General features: G+C 35.5%; 1 protein-coding gene across 1 annotated transcript; it reads right to left on the reverse strand.

Annotated features, from left to right (window-relative positions):
* Positions 1-245: 245 nt before the first annotated feature.
* LOC120360013 (zinc finger BED domain-containing protein 4-like) lies at positions 246-2045 on the reverse strand (the record flags this gene model as incomplete). The annotated part of the gene is made up of 3 exons (XM_039459519.1): positions 2014-2045; positions 1782-1876; positions 246-1199 (listed from the first exon to the last, which is right to left on the reverse strand). Coding segments are annotated over exons 1-3 (1081 nt in total), but the record flags the coding sequence as incomplete, so codon positions are not given.
* Positions 2046-14461: the final 12416 nt, after the last annotated feature.

A 14461-nucleotide genomic window follows, 5' to 3' on the forward strand; every position in this document is an offset into this window, starting at 1 on the left:
TATCAAGCTCCGCAAAATCGCATTTTGAAGATATAAATTTGAACTTTTACGCGCTTTTTATCTCATTGAGTAACTTCAACTGCTTTACTCCACACAACTCTAAAAACTACACGTTCTATTTATCGATTTGCAAGTTTTCGTTCTATCATTGGCTATTAGCAAATTAATCATACCACCTAATAGGCATTAAAAGTTTCTGAAAGTACTGTTTGATAAATTTTTTCTAAATTTTACCGCTTTTTTACCTCTTGCTTCAACTTTTTTGGCGTGTAGATCTTTATATCGCGGGTTAAAGAATGAACCGATTTGCCGTGCATTGACAACTGAGTTTTCATGCCATTTCATGTTAAACCGCGTATTAAGTTCTTGAGATACTATTTCTTTAAATTGGCTGAGCATATCATCATCTAATGAATCATTAGTTAAATCGTTTTCTAACAGTGAATGAAAGATTGGACGCACCATTGACAAGAGCGAGTTGTGGGCACATAGTACCGTGGTTGCTATTTTTAAAGGCTTAAGCACATTGATGAAATTCTCCATGATATGCCACTCGCGTTCTGCAATTTCTAAATTCTGAGCAACTTTAGATTTAGTTATTAATTTGTCAGCGAGGACACTTTCCAAAGGACGTCTATTCTTCACGAGGCGCTCAAGCATATCGAATGTGGAGTTCCAACGTGTAGGGACGCTTTGTATTAATTTAAGCACAGGTATATTGAAATTCTCTTGATTTTTTTTTAATGCTTTCCATGCGATATTTGAATGACGGAAGTGCCCAACCATCTTTCTTGCCTTTTGGCAAAATATATCAATTTCTTCGATTTCCAATCCTTTTAAGATTGCAAGCTGCAAGATATGTGCTGCACACGTTGTCCCTTCACTTATTGTCAATTTTGGTAGAGCTTTGACAGCGTTTATCATATTTATGGCATTGTCTGTAACGACAGTTGTAGTTTTGCCATCAATTTCCCATTTACAAAGAATTTCAAGTATCCTAGCGCTTATATTAATGGTCGTATGACGTTCTTCGATTTCTTCCGTTGTCAAAGTGTAAGATTTTACTTCCCAATTGTCCATTAAGAACTGACAGACTACTGTCACGTATGCATCCTGAGCTCTTGAGCTCCAAAAGTCAGAAATACAAGTGACAGACGAGACCTTGGATATCTCAAGCTTAATCTTCTCTTTCACACTACCTTAAAGTAGATGCAGCCTTTTCTTAAGGGTCTCAGAGCATGGTGCCTGGATATATAAATAATAGAACGACTATACTGTTAAAATTTATAACATGTGTTTATATATTATTATAACATGTGCATACATATTATTCATATGTACTTCTTTACTTAATCAAATCCAATTTAATTAACTAAATCAAATCTTAATAAATAAAATCGAATAAATTAATAAACTAATGAATCAAATAAATTAACAAATAAATTAATCAAATGATAAAAATAATAATAAGACTTTTTTTAACTGAATAAAATAATATAAATTTTAATACATAGCCGTTAGAGCTTGAGCAAGATTATATTGCTTTTTATTTATTTACATTATAAAATATTAATGAATTAAAATAATTATTAATCAAAATACTAATAGGGCAAATACTAATAAATTAATCAAATCTTTTACATAATAACCTTGTATGAAGGATGAACAACAGCCATGAAACTACGAAATCCCTCAGATTCAGTGAAGGAGATGGGTAGTTGGTTCGAAACGATAAGTCGTGCTAGAGCTAGATCAATCTTTTCTTGTGTGGAGCATCTTACTATCTCCCGCGATGAACTTGTAGCAGGTATCATTTTGCTTATAATCCTGAGAGTCAGAATCTTTATTATTGGTGTTACTTTCATCTTCCTTTCGTCTATGAAAAATGAATAAAATTACAGGGATAATGTAAAACAAAAGAGAAAACATTATATTATATATTGCACTTTACATTGCAACAGCAGTGGAGAAAACATCACCTATAAAATATATAATATGATATAAAGAACTTACCGTCGCTTTCGACAATCTTTATCAGTATTCATTAAGTAGATAGATTTTAGGTGCTTATTTAGACAGGAAGTTGATCCACCCGTCCGAAGTATCACATATATTGCACGTTGCTTCAAGCTTTTCTGCAGAAGCCGTGCAATATTTCCATACCCAACTTCTCTTCTTTGACATAGTACACTTCTCAAACACTGATACGTGGATTTTTATTTTCTAAATGCCAATAGCGCTGCCAGACAATGATAATTCAAAGCCGCGTGTTCGCGGGCTCAACCTTTGAGCGGCGAGTGTCATTGTATCATATGTGAGTGTCAACATAAACAGACACTGGCAATGTCAAGCTGGTACTTTTCGTTCTCTTTGTAACACAATTTTCAAATCCGGATCCGGATTCTTATACCAATTGTAAACTTTTTAGATGAAAAAAAAAAAAATAATCCAGATTGATTCGGATATCCTCCGGATCTTCACATTCTATCCGAAATATTTGGATATAGGATCCGGATAATATTACTATCCGGATACTCGGATATCCGGATATCCATAGATTCGGATGAAATCATCAACCGTAATATATATATATATATATATATATATATATATATATATATATATATATACAGGGTGTCCGTCCATAAATGTCCGAGCAAATATCTCGTAACTGGTTGAAGTTAGAAGAAAGTTTAACAAGGAAAATTTACATGGTTTTTAGTTGGCTACAAAATGCACGTAAAGAAATTTTTTTTACTCGTCACCTTTTTGAGTTATGAAGGTCAATGTAGGTTTTTTAAATGGGTACCTATAATTTTTTTTGCATATTTACATAGTAGAGGTAATTTTCAATCAAAATTATATTAGGAAAAAAATTGCTACGACGCATCGTTTACGAGATAATCGGCATGCAAAGTATTAAAGTAATAATTTGGATCGAGTATTGTTGAACAAATTTGGAATATCAAATAGGTTGAGAAAGTAAACATTGTTTTTTCATGAAATATTTATTAACAAATTAATTAAGAAATGGTTCGAAATTGTTACCATCATGATCGATACAGCATTCAACGCGTTTTATAATGTTTCTTATTGTTAACTGCAGCATTTCTGTTGTAATACTTTCAACAGCTCTAATGATTTTATGTCGTAAATCTTCTTCATTTTCAGGAATAGTTGCATAAACAATATCCTTAATATACCCCCAACTTCTGTTGTAATACCACATCTCGAGCATATCACACTTTTCCGTAATTGTAAACATTGTTCTCACGCGCTTGTATGAAGTCTGTTATATCGAACAGGATCGCTGACCTTCAACTTTTCAAAATACACGACTGTTTGATTTGTAAATAAAGTATTTGTATAGCACGTAATATGAATTACAGGGTAGTATGAGTCTGTTAGTCAATCGTCTACATACGAGCGCGTGAGAACAATGTTTACAATTACGGAAAAGTGTGATATGCTCGAGATCTGGTATTTAAGTATGCGTAATGAAAATGAAGCACGATTACTTTATCAACAAAAATATCCAGAACGAAGAATACCAAATAATCGTACATTTCGACGAATTGAAGATCAATTGCGTCAAACAGGATCGCTAACAGGACAACGACGTACAATCCAAACAGATGAAGAAAAAGAGACAAGTGTGCTATTAAGTTTTATTGAAAACAGACGTACATCCATAAGAACAGTAGCACGTAATTTAGAATTATCGAAAAGTTACGTACACGCTGTACTAAAAAAATTCAAATTCAAACCGTTTCGTGATAATTTAGTACAAGCTTTACATGAAGGAGATGCAGATCGCCGATTAATGTTCTGCCACTGGCTTCGAGTTAATTATCGCACTGACTTTGGTTTTCTTAATAAAATATTATGGTCTGATGAATCTTGTTTTTCCAATTGTGGTATGGAAAATCGACATAACGTGCATACTTGGTCCGATGTGAATCCACATGCGAAAAGAGATAAAGGTTTCCAACGCAGATTTTCGGTGAACATATGGTGCGGAATCATCGGAACAAAAATTATTGGACCTTTCTTTTTCCATGGTCATCTTAATGGTGACAAATACTTGGAATTCTTGCAAACAACTTTCTCAGATTATTTACGCGATCTTCCATTATCAGTTTTTCGAAATATTATTTTTCAACAAGATGGTGCTCCAGCACACAATACACGTGCTGTAATTAACTTTTTAAATAATAGATTTCCTAATTGTTGGATGGGTACTAATGGTCCTGTACGATGGCCACCGAGATCTCCGGACTTGACACCTTGCGATTTTTTCCTTTGGGGGTATATTAAGGATATTGTTCATGCAACTATTCCTGAAAATGAAGAAGATTTACGACATAAAATCACTAGAGCTGTTGAAAGTATTACAACAGAAATGCTGCAGTTAACAATAAGAAACGTTATAAAACGCGTTGAATGCTGTATCGATCTTGATGGTAACAATTTCAAACCATTTCTTAATTAATTTGTTAATAAATATTTCATGAAAAAACAATGTTTACTTTCTCAACCTATTTGATATTCCAAATTTGTTCAACAATACTCGATTCAAATTATTACTTTAATACTTTGCATGCCGATTATCTCGTAAACGATGCGTCGTAGCAATTTTTTTCCTAATATAATTTTGATTGAAAATTACCTCTACTATGTAAATATGCAAAAAAAATTATAGGTACCCATTTAAAAAACCTACATTGACCTTCATAACTCAAAAAGGTGACGAGTAAAAAAAATTTCTTTACGTGCATTTTGTAGCCGACTAAAAACCATGTAAATTTTCCTTATTAAACTTTCTTCTAACTTCAACCAGTTACGAGATATTTGCTCGGACATTTATGGATGGACACCCTGTATATATACAGGGTGTTTCAGATCACCCGTACACCCCTTTTCTCTTCGCAGGATTAGGACCAATCAAAAATATGTTCAGACGAAAGTTGTAGGGTTTCAAAAGATCTATTCAATGATCTTATCAGTTTGACCTTGGATGGCGTCGCCAAGGTCAGATCGAAATCACATTAAGTTTTTTAAATGAAACACCCTATTTTTGATTCCAGAATCTAATAGCTGGTGTCAAGACCTTTCCAAAACACTACAAGAAAGTTTATTTTCGTTAACTACTTTCAGAGTTGTGCGGCTTGAAAGTTACACTACCGCCAACACCATGTAAATAACAATATAAAATCACGCGTTACGCAGAAAGCCGTGCAGCCGACACAAAGAAAGTAAACACGCGAGCCGGGCCAACAAAAACAGATCATGAAAAATCGTGAAAGTTAGTTGTCGCGACCGTAGATAGTCACATACATATGTATGTCATAATATTATGTAATTACATTATTACTTTAACGGTAGCACACGAGCAATAACGAGCGCGGCTTTCTGCGTAACGATGTCTAACTCGTGATTTTATACATATTGTTATTTGCATAGGATGTAGTAGAGATGTATTCACCACAACGCTATTGTGACTCAACTCAACACGAGTGACAATAACTCTCTCAAACTTGTCACCTACGTCTTCAATAACCGTCATATCAGTATCAATCGCGCAACAAAAACCCGACCCTCTTTATTAGTCTAGGTTTATTTAGCCATGTCCTATTCCAATGAAGAAGCATATGATATGCTGCTAATTTTAGGTGAGTGTCGAGGTACATTCATTGCAGCGGAAAGATTGTGGCGGGAACGTTATCCTGATCGGACTCTTCACTCGCGAAATGTTTTTTCACGTTTGGTTAAACGAATCAAAATTAAAGGTGTCGTTCAGCCTCAACATAACAAAGGTACACAAATTCGTCGTCCGATTATGGATGAAAGAACAGTGGAAATTCTTGCATCGACAGAATTGAACCCTTATGATTCTTTAAGACGACGAGAACAAGATTTTGGTGTTAGTAAAATCAGTGTTTGGCGCATTCTAAAAAATAACAAATTTCACCCTTACAGAATGTCTGTTCATCAAGCGTTGAATTATAACGATATTAGACAGAGACTTGTACTTTGCAACTTTATAAGACAGCAACCACTTGATTTCCACTTGAAACTTTTATTTTCTGACGAATGTACACTTAAAAGTGATGGATCTGTTAATACTTGGAACTCTCGTTATTGGGCACAAAATAATCCTCACTGGTTGAGAGAAGTAGATCATCAAACCATTTGGAAAGTCAATGTTTGGTGTGGAATTATTGGAAGTCAAATCATAGGTCCTGTTTTCTTTGACGAAAATCTAAACGGTGATAGATATTCCGCCTTGATAGTGACAGATCTTCCTGTCTTACTAGAAAATATTCCTCTGCAATTGCGCCTGAACATGTGGTTCCAACAAGATGCATGTCCGTCTCATACATCGAGAGTTGCTCGTGCGGCATTAAATACTATGTTCCCCGACAAGTGGATAGGCAAATACGGTCCAATCAATTATCCACCCCGATCACCAGATCTCACCGTCCTTGATTATTATTTCTGGGGAAGGATAAAAAACTTGGTCTATCATGAACGTCCGACTACGAGGGATAATATGATTCGTAGAATAAGTGAAGCAATTCGATCCTTACGTGCCGAGGAAATTCTTCGAGCAACCAATGATTTTCAAAATAGAGTTGATGCTTGCATCGCAGAGAATGGTGCTCACTTTGAACATTTAGTCGCTTAACAAAACATACACTCATTCATTCCCGAACGTGAGAGGCAAGGGGACTCACGTGAATCAAGCACCCCAATGGGATGAAATTCTCGTCACGTCCACGTCGTTCATTCTGGATAATGCTAAGCACGGGAAAATGCATACAGTCAATCTGGACATGATTGATCATCAAACATAATCAATCCAGTTAATAAACAAAAGCAGAGTACATAAAACTTTGACTCCCCTTTTCCTCCCCCATACACATACGCATGCACGTATGCATACACCCACACACAAGATTAAATCCGACTAAGTAACCACCACATGGTACATCTTGAGTAATGCTGATGCTGGCGGTAGTGTAACTTTCAAGCCGCACAACTCGGAAAGTAGTCAACGAAAATAAACATTCTTATAGTGTTTTGGAAAGGTCTTGACACCAGCTATTAGATTCTGGAATCAAAAATAGGGTGTTCCATTTAAAAAACTTAATGTGATTTCGATCTTACCTTGGCGGCGCCATCCAAGGTCAAACTGATAAGATCATTGAATAGATCTTTTGAAACCCTACAACTTTCGTCTGAACATATTTTTGATTGGTCCTAATCCTGCGAAGAGAAAAAGGGTGTACGGGTGGTCTGAAACACCCTGTATATATATACACCGCCTCCGCCACCACCCGTAAAGATCACATTACCAAACGGCCGAGTAGTCGACATACCTTATTATGCCGTTCATAAGAGCCGCAAATATAAATTACGGCTCTTAAATGACCGATGGATCCTACGGTTCAATCGTTGGGGCCAACTATCAACGTGTCGTCGAAGAAATTAAAATCTCCGCGCCGCCAGCCTGAGGAGGAGGATGATGTAACGATAGCATCGTTACGCATGTAAATTATATCTCTTTCTCGCTCGCACACCGGATTATAACATATCGTTCCGTCTCTTTTACTCGCACACGCGGCCACGTGACGTCGGTTTCGTCCTCCATCTCGCTCGCTCTTGCGCCCGGTCGCATGACGTCACACGTAGCATCGCGCGGGCACGTGCGCGTAGGTACACGCCGAAAAGTGGGGTAAACACGTGGTTCCGACTGTGTGGGCGGCTGGAGGGTATAAATACGGAGCCGTACCGTATAAGGACGCCGAGAACACCCAGCCAAGGAGCTCCGAGTACTCCCGGAGTGTCGGTACCGGTGATTTGAAACCGACTGGATGTTCCTTTCGCGTGTGAACAAAAGTTCCGGGGAACACCAGTTCCGAAGGTGTTAACTTCCTCTCTTCCTAATAAATTTTTATTTCTTTTTTGTATCACGGAGTGTGAGGAGATACGCGGAAAGAACTTAAATTAAATTATATCGCTCGCGGTGTCGATCAAAATCTTAAGTCTAAATGCGAGACGCGGATCTTACAAACTAACGCTCGGAAAATATTACAAGTAACGCGGACTTAATGCTAACGCAACTTAATAACTATCGCTCGCCTGAGGAAGGGGTCAAGATACGCTCGCTTTGTTAGTAGGGCGCTTGCTCGGACGAAACGCTCGGGACGGAGGATATCCAAGGAAAATCCGGCGAGGAAGTTGTAACTCCGGATAAACGCGTTGTCGTCGACCGAGTGAAATTATTCTAAATCTGCTCTGAAAATAAAACGAAAATTAAGAATCGAAATTATAGGACAGGTAACAGGTAAAGAAACGGGTAACCGAATACGCCCGGTATCAGGAAGCCGAGAACGCCCGGCACAGGAGTGCGGATACCTGAGGACGCCCGGTGTCAGAAAGGCCGTGAACGGCCGGTGTCAGGAAGCCGAGAATGCCCGGCACAGGAGTGCGGATAACCGAGAACGCCCGGTGTCAGGGGTTTTCAGGAAACCGAGTACGCCCGGTATAAGGAAGCCGAGAACACCCAGCCAAGGAGCTCCGAGTACTCCCGGAGTGTCGGTACCGGTGCTTTGGAACCGACTGGATGTTCCTTCCTGGTGTGGCTCCGTATTTATACCCTCCAGCCGCCCACGCAGTCGGAACCACGTGTTTACCCCACTTTTCGGCGTGTACCTACGCGCACGTACCCGCGCGATGCTATGTGTGACGTCACGCGACCAGGCGCAAGAGCAAGCGAGATGGAGGACGGAACCGACGTCACGTGGCCGCGTGTGCGAGTGAGCGAGACGGAGAGTACTGACGTCACGTGATCGGGTGTGCGAGTAAATGAGACGGAACGATATGTTATAATCCGGCGTGCGAGCGAGAAAGAGATATAATTTACCTGCGTAACGATGCTATCGTTACAAACTTATAATAATGAATGCAAGTTTGATGTTTACCAAGAATTTAAACATATAAGTGTTTTAGTGCATTCAGCAGTTATCTGGCTTCAATGATTTGGAAGAATTAGTCCAGCTTTCGAAAATAATCGTTCCGCTGAAATCGACGTGGTTGGCGTTCCTAAAAAGTCCCGAGCTATTTTTGATAAACATTCTTTTGAATTCATGGACAGCCATTGTAATATGTTTACATCTTTATTTGCTCTTCTTGTATTGTAATACTTTGTTAATTTATTTTTCCAATCTGAATTGTTATCAGATTTTTCGTGCAATTGCAATTATATCAATATCTCTATCGTCTTCATCAGTTGAATTACACAGGTCATTGTTTGGGGAGCTTTCTAAAGGAATAAAATATTTATTCTTATATAATTATTTAAATTTTTTTACACTTTGATCCTTCATCTCTTTTACCCAAGTTGTTGCGTTAAAACTTTCAATTTTATGTCTTGGATCTATCACGAGGCAAATGCAATAAATAGAGTTAAATTTATAATAATGTTGCAATAACTTATCCCGGCCAGCTTGATACGCATTGAACAATTTATCAGTGCGGTCCAAAGTTTTTATTTTATTTTTGATTTTATCTAGTAGCATATTAAATGCTACTATGACGTATGGTAAGGATACGTAGTTGTCACCGCCAAGAACAGTAGATACAATTTTAAAAATTTTTAGAAATTTTTGAATTTTTGAACACAAACACTATTCCTCTTTGAATAGTGTGTGTGCGTGTGCGGGTGCGGGTGCGGGTGCGGGTGCGGGTGCGGGTGCGGGTGCGGGTGCGGGTGCGGGTGCGGGTGCGGGTGCGGGTATGGGTGCGGGTGCCGGTGTGGATGCGGGTGCGAGTGCGGGTGTGGGTGTGGGTGTGGGTGTGGGTGTGGGTGTGGGTGTGTGTGTGTGTGTGTGTGTGTGTGTGTGTGTGTGTGTGTGCGCGCGTGCGTGCGTGCGTGCGTGCGCGCGGGCGCGCGCGCGCGCGCGCGCGCGCGTGTGTGTGTGTGTGTGTGTGTGTGTGTGTGTGTGTGTGTGTGTGTGTGAAATGAGGTATTACTTTGACATAAACTAATTAGTGCAAGCTTCAACAATAATGCAACTTTAAGCATGTCATAAGTTGAGTTCCAGCGTATGCACACGTCGATTTTTGGGGACAAAAATGTGGTACCAGTCATAGTGCATGCACTTTTCAGCATATTTCTGCTTTGCTCAAATTTTTTTAATTTCAAAAGAAGAGTTTTAATTTTTTTAACGGTACAATTGAGATCATCGTTATTTATAGTAGACGTATTCTCTTTGTCTTCGGAATAATCGAAATTAATTTCTTCACTTTCTTCCAGATCTAATTGTAATTCACGCAGCATACCTTGAACTCCCAAGTTTAAAATATGCGCAAATCATAGAAAATAGCAATTTTCACAATCAAAGTCAATACCTTTATTTTGTAGAATTAACTACAGCTCTTGAATAAATACAGTATAGCTAGCAACATTGTCCAAAATGATACTTATAATAACATTTACTTTAACAAAATTGTTAAACAATTTTTACTGGACTCTTTTGGTAAGAGTACCCATTAACAGATATTTTAGAATATTTTCTTATTATCTGTAAATAGAACTTTGTTTTGAAAAAGTAAAAACTGCATTGATGCATGTAAAATTGAGAATCCTTCAATAGTTACAAATCCAAGAGCTTGAATTCCATGTTTGCAACTATGCGTGTTATTACCTTGAATCTTCGACTCCGTATTGAAGTCTTTCAAAAAATTGTAAAACAATGTTGCTATATCTTTGCCAGTGTAGGCTTTGTTGGATGGTACAAAGTTTGGAACTATGGACTGCACTTTCCAGTTATCCACAAAATGTGCAGTAATACCATAATAGGATTTTCCAGCAATGGACATCCAACCATCGACCGTGAAAGAAATCTTGGATTCGTTATTTTTTAATATGTTGATTACTGCGTCCTTCTTTTTTTCAAATAATTTTAATACTTTCCTTTTCATAGTATTGCGTTCGGGATAGTTAAGATTAGGGATTTAATGCAACAAAAAAATTCTGTGTGGCAGTGACATAAAAAAATTAAACGACAAATATTTTATTGTCAATCACTGTACGATTCTTTCTGTGAAGCTAATATCATCGCTACATGAAACTTGAAAAATAAATATTATTTATCAATGTTATAAGTATTAAAAAGAACGTATGTAATCTAATCTATAAATCTGAATAAAATTTTAAGTCTGTAAGAAAAATTTAATTATAAAATGGTTTCTAAGGTTAACGTAAATAAATAAAAAGTATAAATAAAATATACAGTAAAAATAAAATATATATAGTAAAGAGAATTTTATTACACAAATTTTGAAAAATTAAAAATATTTTTTTTTTGTATACATACTCTTAAATTACTTGATTTTAAAAAGGTATATTTTGACAGACTTTTTAACAATATTTTGTGTGTTTATCTTAAATTTTGTCAATTAAATACTTGCAAAATAAATACTTTTGAAAATATAGAGAATGAGAAATGTGTTAAGCAAAATAACAATAATTTGTATGGAAACAAAATATTTTCTAACAAAATTAACCGTGAGTGGTATTTGGAAAAAAATATCTAACAGTTGATGTACTCTTTTCAAGTGTCACTTACTTTACCAAATCATACATGTTAACTTAGAAGGCATGCAAAAAGTTTTGGAACATATTAGGGACTTTGCAATATCCTTAATATGTTCTTTTTTAGATTTTTTAATTATTTGTATATACAATATATCATGTGCGTAATATATATATATATATATATATATATATATATATATATATATATATATATGTATGTCCAGGGGCAGTTTCCGGGACAAAAAATAAAATTGAATGAAAATATTTTTAAAGTATCTTCCTTACTGTGATATATCTCTCGTTTAATTAAAACAAATGTATTCTTATTTATTCTTCTAAAAAAATTAAATTTGGTAGTTTCCAGGACATTTTATAAATTAGTAGTTTCCGGAACATTAGTAATTCCAGGACATAGCTCACAAGGCAGATTTCAGGACATTAATAATTACAGGACATAGTTCAAAATGGCAGATTCCGGGACATTTCTTCATTCATGTGTTTTGATAGTTTTGAGGAAATAAATCGCTTGAATAAATAAATATATAATTAATAACAAAAAAATGGCATTATGATCACACATTTACATTTTACACATAATAATAGTCTTGTTAATAATCAATATTTTAATGAAAAACTTAACGATTAAACTGACATGAGAACCGTACAAAGTTAACACACGATTTTGTGAAAAAAATATTGATGTCTAGGTCTGCTTAAACTGAAACACATATCACAGATTTAATTTTTTACTACCCCATTTTTTTAAGACAAAATTAAAGAATTGAAAGTTAGCGAGCGTGTAGTAGGTTACTTGTATTGTTAACTTGTTTTATTTTGTTGGTTGAACAGAATAGGTTGTAATGTAAGATACGGCTTTGCAAAGACTATTCTTATACATATAATACATAATGTTTTATTTATGTTGCATTTAAAAAAAAATTTTTGCATGTCCTGGAATATGCCGTATATGAAAAAAAATTCATACAAATTGTATGGTATGTCCCAGGACGTAAATTAAAGGAAATGTGATGTTTTATTTGCAATAAAAATTATATTTTCATTTCAAATATTGCGTTTGAAAAATGTCTACATATACAGAATGTCTCAGAAGTAGTAAAGGTTTTTTATAAACGAATTCTTTGGAATATTCTAAGTAAATGTTCTAATACAAAATTGTTGAGGCTACTTTTCGAATTATAAATTATTAAAGTTGTCTAATTGTAGCGTCTAGAATTTGCGCGCTCAAGCATAGCACATAGTACAATAGTGAAGATGCCCTTGTACATTGGCTGACTTTCTATATATTAACTTAATTTTTCATGTAATGATAAGGAATTATTTTTAATCTTTGTCTTGTTCATCAGTGATTATTAAATTTAAATTATTTATAAAGATTAATGTCAACCTAATGTTACAAAATTTCAAACCATATTTAAATCAAACTGACAAAACTATCATATCGACATATTTTACTTGACAGTCACTACGCCATTCCTGGACACAGGAATTCTAGGTGCTAGAATTGGACGACTTTAATAAATTTATAATTAAAAAAGTATTATTGCCCCGATATTTTGGTATTAGAATATTCGACTTAAAATATTCCAACGTATTCGCTCATAAAAAAAACTTCTGTTAATTCTGGGATACCCTGAGAATATGGAAATTCAAAATTAAGCAATATATTAAATGTAGATCTAGTAGTTTATATCATCTGAGAGTTCACTGACTAATATTTCGATATAGGCAGCAGTAATGGTATCTGTGCCTTAGTTCTATCAAAAGTGTGTTAAATCGAAAAATTATTATAATATTATTTAATTATAGTAAGGCTGTTAATATAGTGCTAACTGAAATACTGCTGCTTATATTTCAAGAAATTAACAAGCGTACTCTTAGAAGAACCATATTCAGAAAACCATTTTTACAACTTTCGACAAATATATATGGATAGATCTATGATATAGACATCAATTGAATTACTGCTGCATATATTAAAATATTAGAATACTCTCAATACATATTATATTAATATAGTGATATTATATTACTACTGCATATATAAAAAAATTACCTAACGTATTCTTAATGACCCGTATTAGGCACACTACATCTAACATATTGCTTTATTCTTATTTTTATTGTATGTAGATATGTTATTAAAGAGTGTTTATAAAAATGAAAAATTTTCATTATAAACAGAAACATCACATTTTTTTAAATTTACGTCCTGGAAAATGCCATACAATTCATTAGTATTATTTCACGTATGGCATATTCTAGGACATGCGTAGATTTAAGAAAAAAAAAATGCGACATATTCCTATTTGTATTGAAAATTTTTGTTTTTTTATAATTATGAAAAATCTATTATCCCTGCTGAAAAAGTCCAGTTAAAACCATTAAAAATTTGATCTTATTAGATTTACTAATATTAAATCACGTTTTTAAACCTGCATTTTCCATTAAAACATAATTAATTTTAAATGTGTTGTATTAGAACTAATTCCGTTGAGTAGAATGCATAGGCGGATTCAAACCCATGGGATCTCAGGGGGGTGCGGGGAAGGGGGGGAATATTTCGGGTCGCGCGGGGGGACCTAACCGGCGATAAGGTCCCGCGGGTGGACCAAACCGGGTGGGGAGGGGGAGGGGGGGGTTAAAGGGGGGGTCACACGTGTAAACCTAACCGGTAGTTCTACGTAATCAATGTTTATATAAACAGAGATAACGATTCGAGGACCATGTTCTTGGCCAATGTTTAAATCAATTTGACACCTTTGAAATGTGTCGCGTGGAGGCAACTGGCCATTTAATGTAAACATGGACCATGTACTTGTCACTCTGTTTACATAA

This window comes from Solenopsis invicta, unplaced genomic scaffold (assembly GCF_016802725.1).
Source record: "Solenopsis invicta isolate M01_SB unplaced genomic scaffold, UNIL_Sinv_3.0 scaffold_648, whole genome shotgun sequence".
Lineage (NCBI taxonomy): Eukaryota > Metazoa > Arthropoda > Insecta > Hymenoptera > Formicidae > Solenopsis > Solenopsis invicta.